The 21,462-nt window shown below is 43.7% G+C and overlaps 1 protein-coding gene across 2 annotated transcripts in view; it reads right to left on the bottom strand.

Moving 5' to 3' along the window:
- Positions 1-21,462, bottom strand: part of LOC110502463 (neuroendocrine convertase 2) — a 70,239-nt gene that overhangs the window by 24,709 nt on the left and 24,068 nt on the right. The window contains exons 3-5 of one of the 2 annotated variants that reach the window (XM_021580490.3): positions 16,718-16,831; positions 16,160-16,268; positions 14,538-14,575 (exon numbers count right to left, since the gene is read on the bottom strand). In XM_021580490.3, coding sequence (XP_021436165.2) covers positions 14,538-14,575; positions 16,160-16,268; positions 16,718-16,831 — 261 coding nt within the window. Of the gene's footprint in view, positions 1-12,707; positions 12,849-14,537; positions 14,576-16,159; positions 16,269-16,717; positions 16,832-21,462 lie in introns of those variants that run through there. The other variant, XM_090216932.1, reaches the window with a different exon arrangement.

The following is a 21,462-nucleotide window of genomic DNA, read 5'->3' as shown; positions in this document are numbered from 1 at the left end:
GAACTGATGTTTTTGTTGTAGCTGTCTCTCTGAATCTATTTTCCCTCTAAGCTGTGCGCATGCGCGGGTGCCCATCTCCCCTTGGACTGCCGCACAGAAGAAATATCAGCTCATGCAGAGAAACATGAGATTGAACTTCACTCAGATTTCTAGTTTTCCCCTTCAGATAAGACTATCAACGTTTTGCTCTACTGTGGGAATTGTGCTCGAATCAATGCAATATTAGGCTAGTTAATGTAACATACCAAAACTAAACTAACAATACAAGACTTAGTATGCAAAACTACCTGTGCAAGAGATTTCCTTGTAGGCAGAACGCATTGGAGAGGATTCTATTGCATTGAAAGGCCTGACTCAGGTCCGTACTCCACACAGGTCCGTACTCAGAGTTGCAGTAGGCCTATATGCAAATAGCCATTGCCATATATGGTAGCCAAAAGCTGAAGAACATATACACATCCAGGTAATTTCCGCAGGTGCTGGAGTTGTAGGCAAACTCATGGAGAATAGAAAAGAAAACGCTGCACACTGCTGCTCATGCTCCCAGGTGATTTTATTTATAACAACGTTTTGACCCATATGTCTTCATTTTTATTTTATTTTTTATTTCACCTTTATTTAACCAGGTAGGCTAGTTGAGAACAAGTTCTCATTTACAACTGCGACCTGGCCAAGATAAAAAATATCAGTGTGAACAGACAACACAGAGTTACACATGGAGTAAACAATTAACAAGTCAATAATACAGTAGGAAAAAAAAAAAAAAAAGAGAGTCTATATACATTGTATGCAAAAGGCATGAGGAGGTAGGTGAATAATAACAATTTTGCATATTAACACTGGAGTGATAAATGATCAGATGGTCATGTACAGATACTGGTGTGCAAAAGAGCAGAAAAGTAAATAAATATAAACAGTATGGGGATGAGGTAGGTAAATTGGGTGGGCTATTTACCGATAGACTATGTACAGCTGCAGCGATCGGTTAGCTGCTCAGATAGCAGATGTTTGAAGTTGGTGAGGGAGATAAAAGTCTCCAACTTCAGCGATTTTTGCAATTCATTCCAGTCACAGGCAGCAGAGAACTGGAAGGAAAGGTGGCCAAATGAGGTGTTGGCTTTAGGGATGATCAGTGAGATACACCTGCTGGAGCGAGTGCTACGGGTGGGTGTTGCCATCATGAGACCAGTGAACTGAGATAAGGCGGAGCCTTACCTAGCATGGACTTGTAGATGACCTGGAGCCAGTGGGTCTGGCGACGAATATGTAGCGAGGGCCAGCCGACTAGAGTGTACAGGTCGCAGTGGTGGGTGGTATAAGGTGCTTTAGTAACAAAACGGATGGCACTGTGATAAACTGCATCCAGTTTAGAGTAGAGTATTGGAAGCTATTTTGTAGATGACATCGCCGAAGTCGAGGATCGGTAGGATAGTCAGTTTTACTAGGGTAAGTTTGGCGGCGTGAGTGAAGGAGACTTTGTAGCGGAATAGAAAGCCGACTCTAGATTTGATTTTAGATTGGAGATGTTTGATATGAGTCTGGAAGGAGAGTTTACAGTCTAGCCAGACACCTAGGTACTTATAGATGTCCACATATTCTAGGTCGGAACCATCCAGGGTGGTGATGCTAGTCGGGCGTGCGGGTGCAGGCAGCGAACGGTTGAAAAGCATGCATTTGGTTTTACTAGCGTTTAAGAGCAGTTGGAGGCCACGGACAGAGTGTTGTATGGCGTTGAAGCTCGTTTGGAGGTTAGATAGCACAGGGTCCAAGGAAGGGCCGGAAGTATACAGAATGGTGTCGTCTGCGTACAGGTGGATCAGGGAATCGCCCGCAGCAAGAGCAAGATCATTGATATATACAGAGAAAAGAGTCGGCCCGAGAATTGAACCCTGTGGCACCCAATGGATGCCTGTGGCATCAGGCATCCATTGGGAGCATGAGCAGCAGTGGGCAGCATTTTCCTTTCTGTTTTTCATGTATGGTAGCCAACATTTAGATAATGCAACTGTCTAACTGTCTAAAATCTAACAATTTTTTCAGAATGGCACAAATTCCCCGATATCAGGGTACTCATGTCAACATGTTTGCTTTCAGAGCATATCTGATCCCAAATTATAAGGGGGAGAGATACCTTAAGTTGTGAATGGTATATTTTCTGTAACACACCTGATAGTCACTATATGGTTTTTGTTCTTCCATCCCCAAGCTCCCTGCTCACTCAGAAGTTTTTTCAAACTTCCTGATAGTTAGAGATGAGAGAAAATCTAACATTTCGTAATTTCTGAGCATTTTAATAGAGTAAAGATATTATGGATGATATTTTGGTCATGCAAAGGCTATTTTTACTTGGGAAATAGGATGACTGTGTGGGACCTTAAAAGGTTGATTGCTTCAAGAAATAATTGTTTAGAATTCCCTCATGCCAAGCATGCTATAATGAAAACCTTTCAGTCTGATGGAAATACTGTATGTCATGTGGACCAGATTAATATGAAGACATTTTCCAACACGAGCACACACACACACACACACACACACACACACACACACACACACACACACACACACACACACACACACACACACACACACACACACACACAGTCACACACACACACACACACACACACACACACAGCACTAATATGAATGGCCACAGTAATGCATGGTCACTGCAAGGAACAGCAGCTGAGACACTGACACACCAATTACTCCCGCCATTTAATTCCACATGTCCAAAAGTAATAGGAGTGGAAATAACAGCGGAAAAGCAGGAGAAAACAGATGCATTACATGCACACATCTGTCGGAGTCATCAACCCAGCATACATAATCAGCAAATGCCTGCTCTGCAAAAGAATCACACACACACACACACGAAGGCATGCACACACCCACACACGCAAATCTATAAATCCACCAGGAATCTCTATCTGTTCTTTACTTGAAAACGATTTTTCTCTTTACACCTTTCCCTCTTTTTCTATCGCACCTGCTTCTCTTTGAGATTGCTATTTTGAAACAATCTTCAAATAATGTATCCCTCAAACTCTCTTGTGGTCTGAAAGCCACTCTTTCTTTCATGTTCCTCATCCTCTTTATACCACTCTTCTAACCCAAACATTTTCAAACAGCCACCTTCGACAAGTCTCTTGTCACTGTCTTTCCCCTTTTTCTCTCTCTGACAGTCTGTTTTTCTCTCTCTCTCTCTCTTTATAACTCTCCACTCCTCGCTCTCATCTTCCTTTCTCCTTTAGCTCAGTCCCAATCAAAACCCCGTCTTTTCTAATTACCATTCCCCCTCATTTCTCGATTTGTAGCTTGTTGTCTGTATGGGTGGCGTTCGTGACTCAGGGAGTTTTTAAAGAGTTACACGTTACAGAGTTACACGTTACAGGTAAGAAGGTGAAGAGAATGACTTCCAGCACTGTGCCTGTAGTATGAGTAAGATTGTTTGGAGGGGTTGATACCTCTGTATACAGAGAGGGTTGAGGCTGAGGCTCGATGATAGGGCAAGAAGGTACTGGTGTTAGGCGCTGGTGTTATATACTGGTGTTAGGTACTGGTTTTAAGGTACTGGTGTTAAGGCAAACATGATATGGTTTGGGCTGATCCTTTGTTCACACTTAATATCATACTTACTGTAAGCTGTAAAACATACAGTATGAAAGGGTTCAAACAGGGTTTAATGTTCGAAAAGTTAGATTGGGATGAACAAGTCTCCAAGCTCAACTTTGGAGACTAAGAGATATGTCAGCACTGCTTAGATCTTCAATCCCTTGCCGTATTGAAATATTAGGCTACCACATCCTCAAATGACCTATATACTAGAAATGCTCTCATGCATCTCTCAGAGTACCACTTATTATATTCTCATTATGAACAAAAAAAGTACAATAATCTAAAGGAGCTGTACGGTCAGTAGCTTCTGAATATGGAGTGTCATTTTCAAAGTTCCCTGAGGTCTCATATATTGTAGAGTACATTCGTAAAGTATTCAGACCCCTTTACTTTTTACACATTTTCTTAAGTTACAGCCTTATTCTAAAATTGATTAAATAAATGTTTCTCCTCATCAATCTACACACAATAGCATATAATGACAAAGCGAAAAGTTTTTAGAACATTTTTGAAAATGTATTACAAAATAAAAAACAGAAATACATTATTTACATACGTATTCAGACCCTTTGCTATGAGACTCAACATTTTGCTCAAGTGCATCTTGTTTCCATTGATCATTCTTGAGATGCTTCAACAACTTGGATTGGAGTTCCCCTGTGGTAAATTCAACTGATTGGATATGATTTGGAAAGGCACACACCTTTCTATTTAAAGTCCCACAGTTGGCAGTGCATGCCAGAGCAAAAATCAAGCCATGAGGTTGAAGGAATTGTCTGTAGAGCTCCGAGACCGGATTGTGTCGAGGCACAGATCTGGGGAAGGGTACCAACATTTTTTTGCAGCATTAAAAATCCGCAAGAACACATTGGCCTCCACCATTCTTAAACGGAAGATGTTTGGAACCACTAAGACTCTACTTAGAGCTGGCCGCCCTTCCAAACTGAGCAATCCGGGGAGAAGGGCCTTGGTCAGGGAGGTGACCAAGAACCCAATGGTCACTCTGACAGAGCTCCAGAGTTCCTTTGTGGCGATGGTAGAACCTTTCAGAAGGTCAACCATCTCTACAGCACCCCACCAATCAGGCTTTTATGGTAGAGTTGCGAGATGGAAGCCACTTTTCCGTAAAAGGCAAATGACAGCCCGCTTAGAGTTTGCCAAAAGGCACCTAAAGGACTATCAGACCATGAGAAACAAGATGTTCTGATCTGATGAAACCAAGATTGAACTCTTTGGTCGGAATGCCAAACAACACGTCTGGAGGAAACCTGGCACCATCCCTACAGTGAAGCATAGTGGTGGCAGCATCATGCTGTGTGGATGTTTTTCAGCAGCAGGGACTGGGACACTAGTCAGGATTGACAGAAAAATGAATGGAGCAAAGTACAGAGAGATCCTAAATACACAGCCAAGACAACGCTCTGGCCCAACCAGAGTGGAAACCTGATCGAATATCTCTGGAGAGACCTGAGAATAGCTGTGCAACGATGCTCCTCATCCAATTTGACAGAGCTTGGGAGGAACTGCAGAGAAGAATGGGAGAGACTCATTACCTTAATCGCTGCCAAAGGTGCTTCAACAAAGTACTGAGTAAAGGGTCTGAAAATGTATGTAAATGTGATATTTCAGTTACTAATTTTAACAAATTCGCAGATATGTGTAAAAATCAGTTTTTGCTTTGTCATTATTGGGCAATATGTGTAGACTGGTATGGGGGAAAAAATGATTTAATCAATTTTAGAATAAGGCTGTAATGTAACAAAATGTGGAAAAAGTCAAGAGGTCTGAATACTTTCCCGAATACACTGTATCAACCTTCCTTAATTCTGGCATACGTGGAGATTCTAGAATTTGCATTGCCAACCAATTATTGTGTTTATCTGTATTTGTGCGCTCGCGAATGAGCTTCACAACTTAGCCTGGTAAACGCCCTCCATTCACCTTTCATCTTATAATAACTGCACTGCCACGGTGGTAGATTTACTAATCTTACCTATTTACCGAGTGTATCACCATCCAGAGCAGGAGCCTGGCATGAAATTACATTGACTGGATTTAGATTTAACTGTCATTCAATAGGCAATTAATTTTAAAAGCTACAATGCAGCCATTTGTTTATCTTAATATCACATTTCTGAGTAACAATTCAGTGCCTTACCGTGATTGTTTTCAATTAAAATGTTCAAAAGGAAACAAAATGTGATTCTTAGCAAAGAGAAACTTCTCAAGCAAGAATTTTGCTAGGACTGAGAGTGGTCTGCGTGGGGAGGAGAAAATAGAAAACTAGCTGTTATAGGCAGAGAGATTTGGAACTCTCTTTCTTATTGGTCTATTAAAGTCTCTTATGGATCAAATCCCGTTAACGGGATAGATTTTACAACATCCGGTGAAATTGCAGATCGCAAAATTCAAATGACAGAAATAGTCATATTTAACTTTCATGAAAATCACAAGTGTAATACATCAAAATAAACTTAACTTCTTGTTAATCCAGCCGCTGTCAGATTTCAAAAAGGCTTTACGGCGAAAGCACACCATGCGATTATCTGAGGACAGCGCCCTGCACACAAAAGCATCAAAAACATTTTTAAACCAGGCAGGTGCGCCACGAAAGTCAGAATTAGCGATAAAATAAACGCCTTACCTATGAAGATCTTCTTCTTCAAATGGTCTTTTTGTTCAATAATGTCCTTCTTTATATCCCCCAAAACTCAGTTTAGCTGGCGTGCTTTATTCAATAATCCACCGTTTTCCCTCCTTCAAAATGCATACAAAATTAATCCCAAACGTTACCAATAAACTTCTCCAAACAAGTCAAACAATGTTTATAATCATACCTCAGGTACCCTAATATGTAAATAAATGATACAATTTAAGACGGAGAATCGTTATTGTCTTTACCAGAGATAAACAACAAAGAATGCACTCTCATCCATGTGTTACGGTGCGTGAATTAGGACCCCAAAGCGAATTAACGTAAACAGAACTTCTTTAATAACAAAACATAGGTAGGCTCAGATGGACCGGCAGATTCCGACAGGACAGGACAAGGTTGCAGCAAACATGACGATAGTCTGGTTCAGGCATGAAAAACACAAACAAGAATCCGACAAAGACAGGAACAAAAACAGAGAGAGATATAGAGGACTAATCAGAGGGAAAAAGGGAACAGGTGGGAAAAGGGGTGACGAGGTAGTTAGGAGGAGACAAGGAACAGCTGGGGGAGAGAGGGGGAGAAAAGGTAACCTAATAACGACCAGCAGAGGGAGACAGGGTGAAGGGAAAGGACAGAAACAAGACACAACATGACAATACATGACAGTACCCCCCCACTCACCGAGCGCCTCCTGGCGCACTCGAGGAGGAAACCTGGCGGCAACGGAGGAAATCATCGATCAGCGCACGGTCCAGCACGTCCCGAGAGGGAACCCAACTCCTCTCCTCAGGACCGTACCCCTCCCAATCTACTAGGTACTGATGACCACGGCCCCGAGGACGCATGTCCAAAATCCTACGGACCCTGTAGATGGGTGCGCCCTCGACAAGGATGGGGGGGGGGGGAAGACGAGCGGGGGCGCGAAGAACGGGCTTGACACATGAGACATGGAAGACCGGGTGGACGCGACGAAGATATCGCGGAAGAAGAAGTCGCACTGCGACAGGATTAATGATCCGAGAAATACGGAACGGACCAATGAACCGCGGGGTCAACTTGCGAGAAGCGGTCTTAAGGGGAAGGTTCTGAGTGGAGAGCCAAACTCTCTGACCGCGACAATATCTAGGACTCTTAGTTCTACGCTTATTAGCAGCTCTCACAGTCTGCGCCCTATAACGGCAAAGTGCAGACCTGACCCTCTTCCAGGTGCGCTCGCAACGTTGGACAAAAGCCTGAGCGGAGGGGACGCTGGACTCGGCGAACTGAGATGAGAACAGCGGAGGCTGGTACCCGAGGCTACTCTGAAAAGGAGATAGCCCGGTCGCAGACGAAGGAAGCGAGTTGTGGGCGTATTCTGCCCAGGGGAGCTGTTCTGACCAAGACGCAGGGTTGCGAAAAGAAAGACTGCGTAAGATGCGACCAATAGTCTGATTGGCCCGTTCTGCTTGACCGTTAGACTGGGAGTGAAAGCCGGAAGAGAGACTGACGGAAGCCCCAATCAAACGGCAAAACTCCCTCCAAAATTGAGACGTGAATTGCGGACCTCTGTCCGAAACAACGTCTGACGGAAGGCCATGAATTCTGAAAACATTCTCGATGATGATTTGTGCCGTCTCTTTAGCAGAAGGAAGCTTAGCAAGGGGAATAAAATGAGCCGCCTTAGAGAACCTGTCGACAACCGTAAGAATAACAGTCTTCCCCGCTGACGAAGGCAGTCCGGTGACAAAATCTAAGGCGATGTGAGACCACGGTCGAGAGGGAATGGGAAGCGGCCTGAGACGGCCGGCAGGAGGGGAGTTACCGGACTTAGTCTGCGCGCAGACCGAACAAGCAGCCACGAAGCGACGCGTGTCATGCTCCCGGGTGGGCCACCAAAAACGCTGGCGAATGGAAGCAAGCGTACCCCGAACGCCAGGATGGCCGGCTAACTTGGCAGAGTGAGCCCACTGAAGAACGGCCAGACGAGTAGGAACGGGAACGAAAAGAAGGTTCCTAGGACAAGCGCGCGGCGACGGAGTCTGAGTGAGTGCTTGCTTTACCTGCCTCTCAATTCCCCAGACAGTCAACCCGACAACACGCCCCTCAGGGAGAATCCCCTCGGGGTCAGTGGAGGCTACTGAAGAACTGAAGAGACGAGATAAAGCATCAGGCTTGGTGTTCTTAGAGCCCGGACGATAAGAAATCACGAACTCGAAACGAGCGAAAAACAGCGCCCAGCGCGCCTGACGCGCATTAAGTCGTTTGGCAGAACGGATGTACTCAAGGTTCCTATGGTCAGTCCAAACGACAAAAGGAACGGTCGCCCCCTCCAACCACTGTCGCCATTCGCCTAGGGCTAAGCGGATGGCGAGCAGTTCGCGGTTTCCCACATCATAGTTACGTTCCGACGGCGACAGGCGATGAGAAAAATACGCGCAAGGGTGGACCTTGTCGTCAGAGAGGGAGCGCTGAGAAAGAATGGCTCCCACGCCCACCTCTGACGCGTCAACCTCGACAACGAACTGTCTAGTGACGTCAGGTGTAACAAGGATAGGTGCGGATGTAAAACGATTCTTGAGGAGATCAAAAGCTCCCTGGGCGGAAACGGACCACTTAAAGCACGTCTTGACAGAAGTAAGGGCTGTGAGAGGAGCTGCCACCTGACCGAAATTACGGATGAAACGACGATAGAAGTTCGCGAAGCCGAGAAAGCGCTGCAGCTCGACGCGTGACTTAGGGACGGGCCAATCAATGACAGCTTGAACCTTAGCGGGATCCATCTTAATGCCTTCAGCGGAAATAACAGAACCGAGAAATGTGACGGAGGAGGCATGAAAAGAGCACTTCTCAGCCTTCACAAAAAGACAATTCTCTAAAAGGCGCTGGAGGACACGTCGAACGTGCTGAACATGAATCTGGAGTGACGGTGAAAAAATCAGGATATCGTCAAGGTAAACGAAAACAAAGATGTTCAGCATGTCTCTCAGGACATCATTGACTAATGCCTGAAAGACAGCTGGAGCGTTAGCGAGGCCGAAAGGAAGAACCCGGTATTCAAAGTGCCCTAACGGAGTGTTAAACGCCGTCTTCCACTCGTCCCCCTCCTTGATGCGCACGAGATGGTAAGCGTTACGAAGGTCCAACTTAGTGAAAAACCTGGCTCCCTGCAGGATCTCGAAGGCTGAAGACATAAGAGGAAGCGGATAACGATTCTTCACTGTTATGTCATTCAGCCCTCGATAATCTATGCAGGGGCGCAGGGACCCGTCCTTCTTCTTAACAAAAAAAAACCCCGCTCCGGCGGGAGAGGAGGAGGGGACTATGGTACCGGCGGCAAGAGCTACAGACAAATAATCTTCGAGAGCCTTACGTTCGGGAGCCGACAGAGAGTATAGTCTACCCCGGGGGGGAGTGGTTCCCGGAAGGAGATCAATACTACAATCATACGACCGGTGTGGGGGAAGAGAGGTGGCCCTGGACCGACTGAACACCGTGCGCAGATCGTGATATTCCTCCGGCACCCCTGTCAAATCACCAGGCTCCTCCTGTGAAGAAGAGACAGAGGAAACAGGAGGGATAGCAGACATTAAACATTTCACATGACAAGAGACGTTCCAGGAGAGGATAGAATTACTAGACCAATTAATGGAAGGATTATGACAAACTAGCCAGGGATGGCCCAAAACAACAGGTGTAAAAGGTGAACGAAAAATTAAAAAATAAATGGTTTCGCTATGATTACCAGAAACAGTGAGGGTTAAAGGTAGCGTCTCACGCTGAATCCTGGGGAGAGGACTACCATCCAGGGCGAACAAGGCCGTGGACTCCCTTAACTGTCTGAGAGGAATGTCATGTTCCCGAGCCCAGGTCTCGTCCATAAAACAGCCCTCCGCCCCAGAGTCTATTAAGGCACTGCAGGAAGCTGACGAACCGGTCCAGCGTAGATGGACCGACAAGGTAGTGCAGGATCTTGAAGGAGAGACAGGAGTAGTAGCGCTCACCAGTAGCCCTCCGCTTACTGATGAGCTCTGGCTTTTACTGGACATGAAGTGACAAAATGACCAGCAGAACCGCAATAGAGACAGAGGCGGTTGGTGATTCTCCGTTCCCTCTCCTTAGTCGAGATGCGGATACCTCCCAGCTGCATAGGCTCAGCACCCGAGCCGGCAGAGGAAGATGGTAGTGATGCGGAGAGGGGGGCAACGGAGAACGTGAGCTCCTTTCCACGAGCTCGGTGACGAAGATCAACCCGTCGCTCAATGCGAATAGCGAGTTCAATCAAGGAATCCACGCTGGAAGGAACCTCCCGGGAGAGAATCTCATCCTTTACCTCTGCGCGGAGACCCTCCAGAAAACGAGTGAGCAAAGCCGGCTCGTTCCAGCCACTGGAGGCAGCAAGAGTGCGAAACTCAATAGAGTAGTCTGTTATGGATCGATTACCTTGACATAGGGAAGACAGGGCCCTGGAAGCCTCCTCCCCAAAAACAGATCGACCAAAAACCCGTATCATCTCCTCCTTAAAGTCCTGATACTGGTTAGTACACTCAGCCCTTGCCTCCCAGATTGCCGTGCCCCACTCACGAGCCCGTCCAGTAAGGAGAGATATGACGTAGGCGACACGAGCAGTGCTCCTGTAGTAAGTGTTGGGCTGGAGAGAAAACACAATATCACACTGGGTGAGGAACGAGCGGCATTCAGTGGGCTCCCCAGAGTAACACGGCGGGTTATTGATTCTGGGCTCCGGAGATTCGAAAGCTCTGGAAGTGGCCGGTGGATCGAGGCGGAGATGGTGAACCTGTTCTGTGAGGTTGGAGACTTGGGTGGCCAGGGTCTCAACGGCATGTCGAGCAGCAGACAATTCCTGCTCGTGTCTGCCTAGCATCGCTCCCTGGATCTCGACGGCTGAGTGGAGAGGATCCGAAGTCGCTGGGTCCATTCTTGGTCGGATTCTTCTGTTACGGTGCGTGAATGAGGACCCAAAAGCGAATTAACGTAAACAGAACTTCTTTAATAACAAAACATAGGTAGGCTCAGATGGACCGGCAGATTCCGACAGGACAGGACAAGGTTGCAGCAAACATGACGATAGTCTGGTTCAGGCATGAAAAACACAAACAAGAATCCGACAAAGACAGGAACAAAAACAGAGAGAGATATAGAGGACTAATCAGAGGGAAAAAGGGAACAGGTGGGAAAAGGGGTGACGAGGTAGTTAGGAGGAGACAAGGAACAGCTGGGGGAGAGAGGGGGAGAAAAGGTAACCTAATAACGACCAGCAGAGGGAGACAGGGTGAAGGGAAAGGACAGAAACAAGACACAACATGACAATACATGACACCATGTGCATGAAAACACTGGAGACACTTAGAAAAACTACAAATTCTAGCTAATTTTTCCAAAAACAAGCCTGAGACTCTTTCTAAAGACTGTTGACATCTAGTGGAAGCACTAGGAACTGCAATCTGGGAGGTTTTCACCTCATAATTAACATGACAGCCATTGGAAATAGTGGTAGGCTGAATTTTTCATTTTTTGGATGGTTTATCCTCGGGGTTTCGCGTGCCATATCAGTTCTGTTATACTCACATACATTATTTTAACAGTTTTAGAAACTTTAGAGTGTTTCCTATCCAAATATACCAATTATATGTATATCCTAGCTTCTGGGGCTGAGTAACAGGCAGTTTACTTTGGGCACGCTTTTCATCCGGACGTCAAAATACAATAGCCCAGAGAGGTTTTAACAAATTCACCAGGCAGGCCAAAACTCCATCCCACCAAAACGGGTCTTTTCAAACATCTTTTACACTAAAAGGGCATTATCATAATTTTCAACATTTTACAGTATTATTCCAACCTCATAGTGTGGAAATATATACAAAACACAGGGAAATCACATTTTTGACTGCACTGGGTCTTTAACAACTCTTCGTCACAAAGATAATAGGGAAATGAAGATAAATAATTTACTACAAGGAAAAAATTTCATGCAAGGTGTTATAGAGTATGGCAAACCTGCACACACACAACACACACACACACATACATAAATGAGCGCTCTTGCGCATACTAATGAAGACCAATCAATACTGACTGATTGCAGTGTTTGTAGGCTTCGAGGAAATAGGTAGAAATTATATCAAAAGAACTTCGGCCCTGGAAGAGAGTGAAGATGCACTAAATTAGTTTATCAGCCTCTTACACACACACGCACACACACACTCAGACACACGCACAAAAGTATTTTAATCTCAATTGAATGATGAATGGCATATTCAATACGTTATAGTTTTACTGATAGTTGAGGGAATTATTGCTGCAGAGGATCAGCATGAAAAGATCAGGAAACAGTGATCTATACAAACACATACACGCGCATATACATCACACAAATACACCACACACACACACACAGGAAGTGTGTTGCGCTAAGTTAGTTTTAGATCCTTACACATCATGATCCATCAGCCGAGTAGAGCATTTTCCTCCTGCATCAACCCGACTGCCAATCTCACGGCTATTTTTCGGCTTAGACTCATCCCCGTTCACAGGCAAGAAATAAACACACACACATATACACACACACACACACACACACACACACACACACAGGAATCATGCATGAACCACAAAGTTTATGACAGTTTGAAGCTTTTCCAATATCCTCAGAGTGAAAGAAAATTGTTGACATTCATTCATCTCTCTCCCTTCCTCTCTCTCCCTCTCTTTTGCAGTCTCATCTCTCACCTTCTCATTTCGGAAGCTCTAAATCTTTCCAATATGAAAAGAAAGATAAAATGGTATGGCGGAAAGGCTGTGTGTGTGTGTGTGTGTGTGTGTGTGTGTGTGTGTGTGCGTGTGTGTGTGTGTCCAACTACACTTATGAAGCAAACCTTTCAGTGCTGTTCATTACTGTGTTTCTATAAGAGAACACATTATTGGATGGTGCTGTTTTACAAAAGACTGTTTCCCTGTATCGGCAATGGACTGCTATAAAGCCTCTGTCATTGGCTTAGATCTGACACGATAAGAATCACAGCTCTCACTATCAGTCAAAGCAAAACAGCCATTTCAGGATTTCAGAATTTGGCCATTTAACACTGCACACTGAGCTTGTTGAGTACATAGTCCGGAGATGTTCATTAGTACTGCAATGTTAATAGTCAGTGTTAAATAATATGTTTTGTAATGTGAGTTCCATTTTTGCATTTACATTTTAGTCATTTAGCCGATGCTCTTATCCATTGTTACTTACAATTAGTGCATTCATCTTAAAATAGTTAGGAGAGACACCAACATATCACAATCGTATCAATTATATTTTCCCTCAACAAGGTATTTATAAGCAAAGTCAGTGCTACTGTCACGCCCTGACCTTAGTATTCTTTGTTTTCTTTATTATTTTGGTTAGGTCAGGGTGTGACATGGGTGATATGTGTATTTTTGTCTTATTCTAGGGTGTTTGTACTGTCTAGGGTTTTTTGTAGATTTATGGGGTTGTTTTCATCTAGGTGTTTATGTTGGTCTATGGTTGCCTAGATTGGTTCTCAATTAGAGGCAGGTGTTTATCATTGTATCTGATTGGGAGCCATATTTAGGCAGCCATCTTCTTTGGGTATTTCGTGGGTTATTGTCTATGTGTAGTTGCCTGTGTCAGCACTTGTTACCATAGCGGCAATTTTTATTTTTATTTATTTTTTTTCATTTTTTTATTATTATATTTTTTTTTAAGTGTTCTTTGTGTTTTTCATCATTCAATAAAATAATGGATTCACACCACGCTGCGCTTTGGTCCCCTCCATACGACGATCGTGACAGCTACTAGGAAAAGACAAGTGACATTTCTGGAGGGAGGTGAGCGTGGTGAGTTATTTAAGATACACTTCAAAGATGTAGTTCCTTACTTTTACTACTTCCTCTTTCTGGCCAGCGACACTGACAGTTCTTTGAGGTGTTATTATCAGTATTCTAAAGTTGGAGCCTCACATTATGCGGCGCTAGCTACCCTGGCATTATCTGTGCTAGTGACAGATCGGCCTGCCTTCCCGCCTGCCATAGTGCTGAGCCCATTAACATTAAACAGCTTGGTTGGCTGGCTGCCCATCTCCCTGTCCTCAAACGACACAAGGAGACTTGCCAACCATGAAGGAAACTTGGAATACACCTGCCACTGGCACTCAACAACAGACCAGCCAAAAATGGCACTTCAAAGTGAGATTTTATTTCAGAACAGCAATTCAGGGAATTATTGGAGAATATTGTGAAATGATCAAGTACTTACGTAGTTTGATGCAAGATCTGGGTGGAGATAATCGATCCCTGTAACATAATTTCAACAGAAATTTATGAGGTAATGCTCCAATTTCTTCTTCAAAAGAATACAGGTCTTGAGGGGAGATTTGGACTTTTATAAGAAAATCTGAAACAGGAAATGGTGACTTTTGATTTTACATTGTACTTATTACATTTGAATTGGGAGCTGGTATGTACATGTACGCTGTACATGCACGCTCAAGTGGGGGTAAATGACTTAAGTTAGTGGCTTGCGAAGGTATTCACCTCCTTGGCATTTTTCCTATTTTGTTGCCTTACAACCTGGAATGAAAATAGATTTTTGGGGGGGATTGTATCATTTGATTTACACAACATGCCTATCACTTATCACCACATGCCTAAAACAAGATAAAAGACAAAAAAACCAGAACTTGAGCGTGCATAACTATTCAGCCCCCAAATTCTTGGCGTATGTCTCTATAAACTTGGCACATCTATCCACTGGGATTTTTGCCAATTCTTCAAGGCAAAACTTTTTTCTTTAAGCTATGGCTTTTTTTGGCCACTCTTCTGTAAAGCCTAGCTGTGTGGCATGTACGGTGTAAAGTGGTCCTATGGACAGATACTCCAATCTCCGCTGTGGAGCTTTACAGATCCTTCAGGGTTATCTTTGGTCTCTTTGTTGCCTCTCTGATTAATGCCCTCCTTGCCTGGTCTGTGAGTTTTGTTGGGCGGCCCTCTCTTGGCAAGTTTGTTATGGTGCCATATTCTTTCCATTTTTTAATAATGGATTTAATGGTGCTCTGGGATGTTCAAAGTTTTGGATATTTTTTTATAACCCAACCCTGATCTGTACTTCTCCACAACTTTGTCACAGACCTGTTTGGAGAGCTCCTTGTTTTTCATGGTGCCCCTTGCTTAGTGGTGTTGCAGACTCTGGGGCCTTTCAGATCAGGTGTGTATATATACTGAGATCATGTGACAGATCATGTGACACTTAGATTGACAGGTTGTAATGCAACAAAATAGGAAAAAACACCAAGGGGGATGAATACTTTTGCAAGGCACTGTAATTAGTTAATTAATCACCTTGTCACAATGAACTATAATTAACCACAATAACAAGTGGATGAATATTACCTTTCAAGCTATTTCTAATCAAAATACAATGTAGTAGCAACCAATGGTTACCGATGGCTACCAACTCTGGTATTGAAGAGCTACAGGGTGTAAAGCAGGGGTATCAAACATACAGCTCCTCAATCTATATTTAATTACTAAAACCAAATCGAAACTGTGTAGAAATTATAGTTGCTCTACATTATACATTCTCTTCACTCTGTTCAGCTTGCTAGCAATCACCGAAAAGAAAGCTCAACAGTGAGGGCTAATCAAAAATAAAAAAAAACATCAAAAACGTTTAATAATTGCACATTTTGACAGTAAGGAAATATAACCGAATTTTCAACCATCCGGCACTCGGTGAAGACCAAATGTGTCCCCCGGGCAAAATGAGTTTGACACCCCTGGTGTAAAGAATTTAACTCCAGCCCAGCACTACACTCCCAGTGATGATCTCTACTGAGATAGTGATACAACTTCAACTGTAAGGCCTATACCGGTACCTACCATCGTCCATGATAGCTATGGTGATGCCTCTCCCGGTGTAACCCAGTCCCCAAGCCTCAGCCACATTCAGGTCGAGTCCGGGGGTCCCATCAGCCTGGCCAGTGTTGATCTAATTTGTCACACAAACAATATGGAGACAGGCCATGATGCAGGACACCCAGCCGAGGAGTCATTAGAGAACTACTCAACACGGAGGAAGATAAGGGGAAGGAAGAGGGAGGAAGAGATGAGGTGTGGAGGATGAGAGGGAGGGGGAAAAGCAAATGTCACGGATATGGTACTTTGCTGGGAACCTACTGGGGAGCGTTTAATCTGACAAGTGGAATAAATGAAGGCACATTGGCCCCAGAAGACAGGAAAGTCACACTTGCCAGTTCAGGGTAAACATTGGGGGAGTGGGCTGACATGAATGGGGAGATGAGATGGCATGGACAATATTGACTGGCCTAATGAAAATACATCATCTCCATAGGAGGAGCAGCAGTGAATATGTCTGGGATCAGTGATCAGTGGGTAAGATAACATAATTGAGGCTGATATGGAATGATGACTACTCACCAGATACCACTGTTTGCTGAATAGGGGGTCGGTCATTTTGATATAAATTTCATCAATGCTTCTGTACCCTCTCTTCTGTCGGCCGAAACCCTCTTGGTCCAACACTTTCTTTACCTGAGGAAGGAAATGCAAATATCACACCATGAGCCCTTAATATTGAGAGTCATCAGAATCAATATAGTCAGAGTGTATAATAAGAATGTACGTCAGTATGTATATTGTAACTTTACAATAAAACTCACTTAAACACTTAGAAACCTAGAAACCTAGAAAGTAATGTGTATAACTGTAGACAGTGTACATTGGAGAGGATTTATGCTAATTCGATAGAGATGAACACATTCAAAGGGAATGTTATTAATTGGCATAATGTTGTATCTTTTAAATCAAAGCACATTGGTACATTGGAACTACACGTGGGTTTAAAAGTACATCCCTAATGTCCTCCCACATCCAGCTTTGTCTCTGGTGTAGGGAGGAGGACGTCACATTAAACAGGCTAATTCTATTTGTCCTAGTCTGAATCATCTAAATCACACAGGGCCTACACCTGGGGCCGTGGGTCCCTACAGTACCACAACACACACACATAGACTGTTTCAGATGGTGTCCTTGCGAACAAAATAACATCCCAATTGGCCTGACAAAGTCCTTGTGTTTATTCCCATCATCAAAGACACTTTGGGGTGGATCAAAGAGAATTATGATTTTTACTAAAGAGCTTATTCACCGCCGCAACATGGACCCTTTTTGCAAAAACAGGATCAACATCAGAGGGTGTTTTTTTTCATGATATCATAAAGATTTACAATGGTGTTTCTGAAGGAGAGGTTTGTTAATATCTGGGTTATATAGTCTGATCTAATCAAGATAAATTGACTGTGGAAACAAACAGTATTCAACATGAAAGGTAGACATTAATGATCTAGTGAATGGGGCAGTGTGTTTTCCTGAATGCAATGTAATTTAAGCCTATTTAGCATTTAGTCCAAAAATCCCATTAGGAAACAATTGAACTGTCAAGCATTAAAAGCAGAGGTATCTCCACATCTGCAAATGTATTAAAATCCACACGCTTTCATCTATAATTTACTGTACAGCAAAATGCACAATGTCATCATCAGAAAAGTTCAAGTCAATAAAATGGATGAAGTCTGAAAATATAACCAATACTGCTACATGAACTTGCAACCTGGCTGAATATTTTACTGGACCTCATCTAACAGATAAAAGCCTTGAATCATCTGCCCTTCTCAGCGACACTGAGGAAGTCAAATTAAGGTAAAGAAAGGTATAGCAATGAAGATGAATCAGACAGCGATCAGAGCCAAAACAAGTGCCTGTATAGTAATGCTTTATTCTCTCTCCAGCCCTATCTGGAAGTTATTAGAGAGAAAAGGACCTTGCTCTACTTGTCACCAGCTACTCAAGGACACTGTAATTTAGTTGGAAGGTTTAGAACTCCTTGCTCAGAATGACTGGTACAGTACACAGTGCTGTCTTAAGACAAGCTCTAAAAACGTATCTCTCTCCTGCTAACAGCTTATCCGGAGATTGAATTAACATGATTTTGCATAAGCTCAGGTTACAGTTTCATCACAAAGCTACAAATGAATTCAAAATATTTAAATTCCCTTTAACGACTTGACTTAAAATATAACTTGCAGCTACTGGCAAAATATTGCCCAATAGTGATTCAACCATTTCTAGGTTACCTATTACTATGATTTTAAGTTACTAATATTGAATAAACCCATTGTAAATATTTGTTTTCAACTGTGTGCTTGTTGAAAATAGTCAGATATGGAATGAGAGAAAGTCCCCCCCCAGTGTTTAAATGTGCAAACACACATGGTGGAGAGTGAGCGGACTAGTCATCGTCCGATGTTTTTTACCACCATAGATAAGGGATCAGCCATTAAGCCTGCTCTTTACAAGACTAGAAGACACAAACTCAGCAAAAAAAGAAATGTCCCTTTTTCAGGACCCTGTCTTTCAAAGATAATTCGCAAAAATCCAAATAACTTCACAGATCTTCATTGTAAAGGGTTTAAACACTGTTCCCCATGCTTGTTCAATGAACCATAAACAATTAATGAACATGCACCTGTGGAACGGTCATTAAGACACTAGCAGCTTACAGACGGTAGGCAATTAAAGTCACAGTTATGATTACTTAGGACACTAAAGAGGCCTTTCTACAGACTCTGAAAAACACCAAAAGAAAGATGTCCAGGGTCCCTGCTCATCTGCATGAACGTGCCTTAGGCATGCTGCAAGGAGGCATGAGGACTGCAGGTGTGGCCAGGGCAATAAATTGCAATGTCTGTACTGTGAGACCCCTAAGACAGCGCTACAGGGGGGACAGGACGGACAGCTGATCATCCTCGCAGTGGGAGACCACGTGTAACAACACCCGCACAGGATCGGTACATCCGAACATCACACCTGCGGGACAGGTACAGGATGGCAACAACAACTGCCCGAGTTACACCAGGAACGCACAATCCCTCCATCAGTGCTCAGACTGTCCGCAATAATCTGAGAGAGGCTGGACTGAGGGCTTGTAGTCCTGTTGTAAGGCAGGTCCTCATCAGACATCACCGGCAACAACGTCGCTTATGGGCACAAACCCACCATCACTTGACCAGACAGGATTGGCAAAAAGTGCTCTTCACTGACGAGTCACGGTTTTGTCTCACCAGGGGTGATGGTCGGATTCACGTTACAGGGAAGCAATCCTCCTCCCTCATATGGTACCCTTCCTGCAGGCTCATCCTGACATGACCCTACGGCATGATAATGCCACCAGCCATACTGCTCATTCTTCTGTGTGCTTTCCTGCAAGACAGGAACAGTGTTCTGCCATGGCCAACGAAGAGCCCCGGTCTCAATCCCATTGAGCACGTCTGGGACCTGTTGGATCGGAACGTGAGGGCTAGGACTATTCCCCCCAGAAATGTCTGGGAACTTGCAGGTGGAAGAGTGGGGTAACATCTCACATCAAGAACTGGCAAATCTGGCGCAGTCCACGAGGAGGAGATGCACTGCAATACTTAATGCAGCTGGTGGACACACCAGATACTGACTTACTTTTTATTTTGACCCCCCCTTTGTTCAGGGATACATTATTCCATTTCTGTTAGTCACATGTCTGTGGAACTTGTTCAGTTTGTCTCAGTTGTTGAATCTTGCTTTGTTCAAACAACTATTTACACATGTTAAGTTTTCTGAAAATAAATGCAGTTGACTGTGAGAGGATGTTTTTTTTGTTGCTGAATTTATTGTTTTCTTTAAAAGGGACCAAGCCCATAAATGAATTTGTCTTTTTTTATTGCCTAAGTACCTGCAACCGATATACGTCGCACTCAGTATGAACCCATGACAATCCTATGTTACAGAAAAAAGGTTAAGCATTTTGTCACAAAAGGATTGCAGACTCAGTCAGACGCATTGTATGTTTTGTATACTGTATACCGTTTCCTTTAGCTACAGTAAACTGTCCAACAACATAGATGGAAAATAGACTCGTGTAGACTTTAAAGTAACCACCCATCTTCCTTCATCTCTCTCCCTTTCTCCTTCAATTTGCCTATCTCCCTCCATCTTCCTCCATCCTTCCATCAATCCATCAGCGGTTCTTTCCATTACATCACTGGTGTTTCCCTCGAGACGGCCCTCGCATCATCAGACGGAGCCAGCGCCCCGCCCCCCTCTCTGCTCCCCACCCACTCTCCGCCTGCTCCCTGTTCCAGCTGCATGCTAGAAATGCCAACAACCCAGACATAATTTCAAAGGGCTGTGCTGTACTCCTGTATTTCTCTACCGCTCGCTCCCTCCCTTTCTCTCTCTCTAAATCATCTCTATTTCAGAGCACCGAGATACAGCACATTTAGATGGGTTCATTCCCTTCAAACATGTTACTCTGTCTCAACAAGGGAGTGGATTTTTTTTTTAAATGTCTTGTGATATCAAAGATGGTATAAAGTACAAAGATGGTGTACCTTTTACATTCTTGGTCAGAAATGTAGGCCAATGGATTATAATTGAAAGGTCATATTCATCTAGTGGAACGAATGTCATGATATGAAAGGACAGGGAAGAGGGATCATGTAAAAATGAAGACACATGCAGATGTGTCACAGACCTGTAGTTAACTTGAGGGAAAAGTTGCACTTAACCAGATCTAGAATCACATTAGCCAACCCCCAACCTTTTCTATTGGAGAGCTGGAAAAATATCTAATCCAGAAACTCCTAATCAATACTTAAGTCAACAAGCCAGTTAAAAATATTTTGGTGGGCTGGCTTGCTGGATGATCAGGATGACTCCTTGTGTCTGTTTAAATACATTTTCAGAGGCTCATGAATGCAGCAAAATTACACCAACCTGGGTATTTGATGAATGACAATGACCTGAAAAGAAAATCTAATTTCATAACACAAGAGTGGCAAAAAGGACAGTTGCTTTCAAAGCAATCGAAAGGCTCATACAATCCATTGTGCTAGGAGAAACATACAAAAGACAACAGAATAACCAGCTAGTAATACTTCAAAGGAGATGGAGGCAGAAACAATTTGCAGCTAACCTTTCCCAACACTTCAGAACCCCAAAAAATCTAAAACCCATAACTGCAGGAGCACATAGGATCATGTCAAGCAGACAGCTGATTAAAACAGAGCATCCCAGATGTAGATCTGCTCGTGTTAGTGCTGTTTTACGTCCATTTGCCGGATTAGTGATCT

Source organism: Oncorhynchus mykiss, chromosome 23 (assembly GCF_057628025.1).
Source record: "Oncorhynchus mykiss isolate SJ-2025 chromosome 23, ASM5762802v1, whole genome shotgun sequence".
In the NCBI taxonomy this organism is placed as follows: Eukaryota; Metazoa; Chordata; class Actinopteri; order Salmoniformes; family Salmonidae; genus Oncorhynchus; species Oncorhynchus mykiss.
The sequence above is the reverse complement of the archived record's forward strand: the minus strand, read 5'-3'. Positions and strand labels throughout refer to the sequence as shown.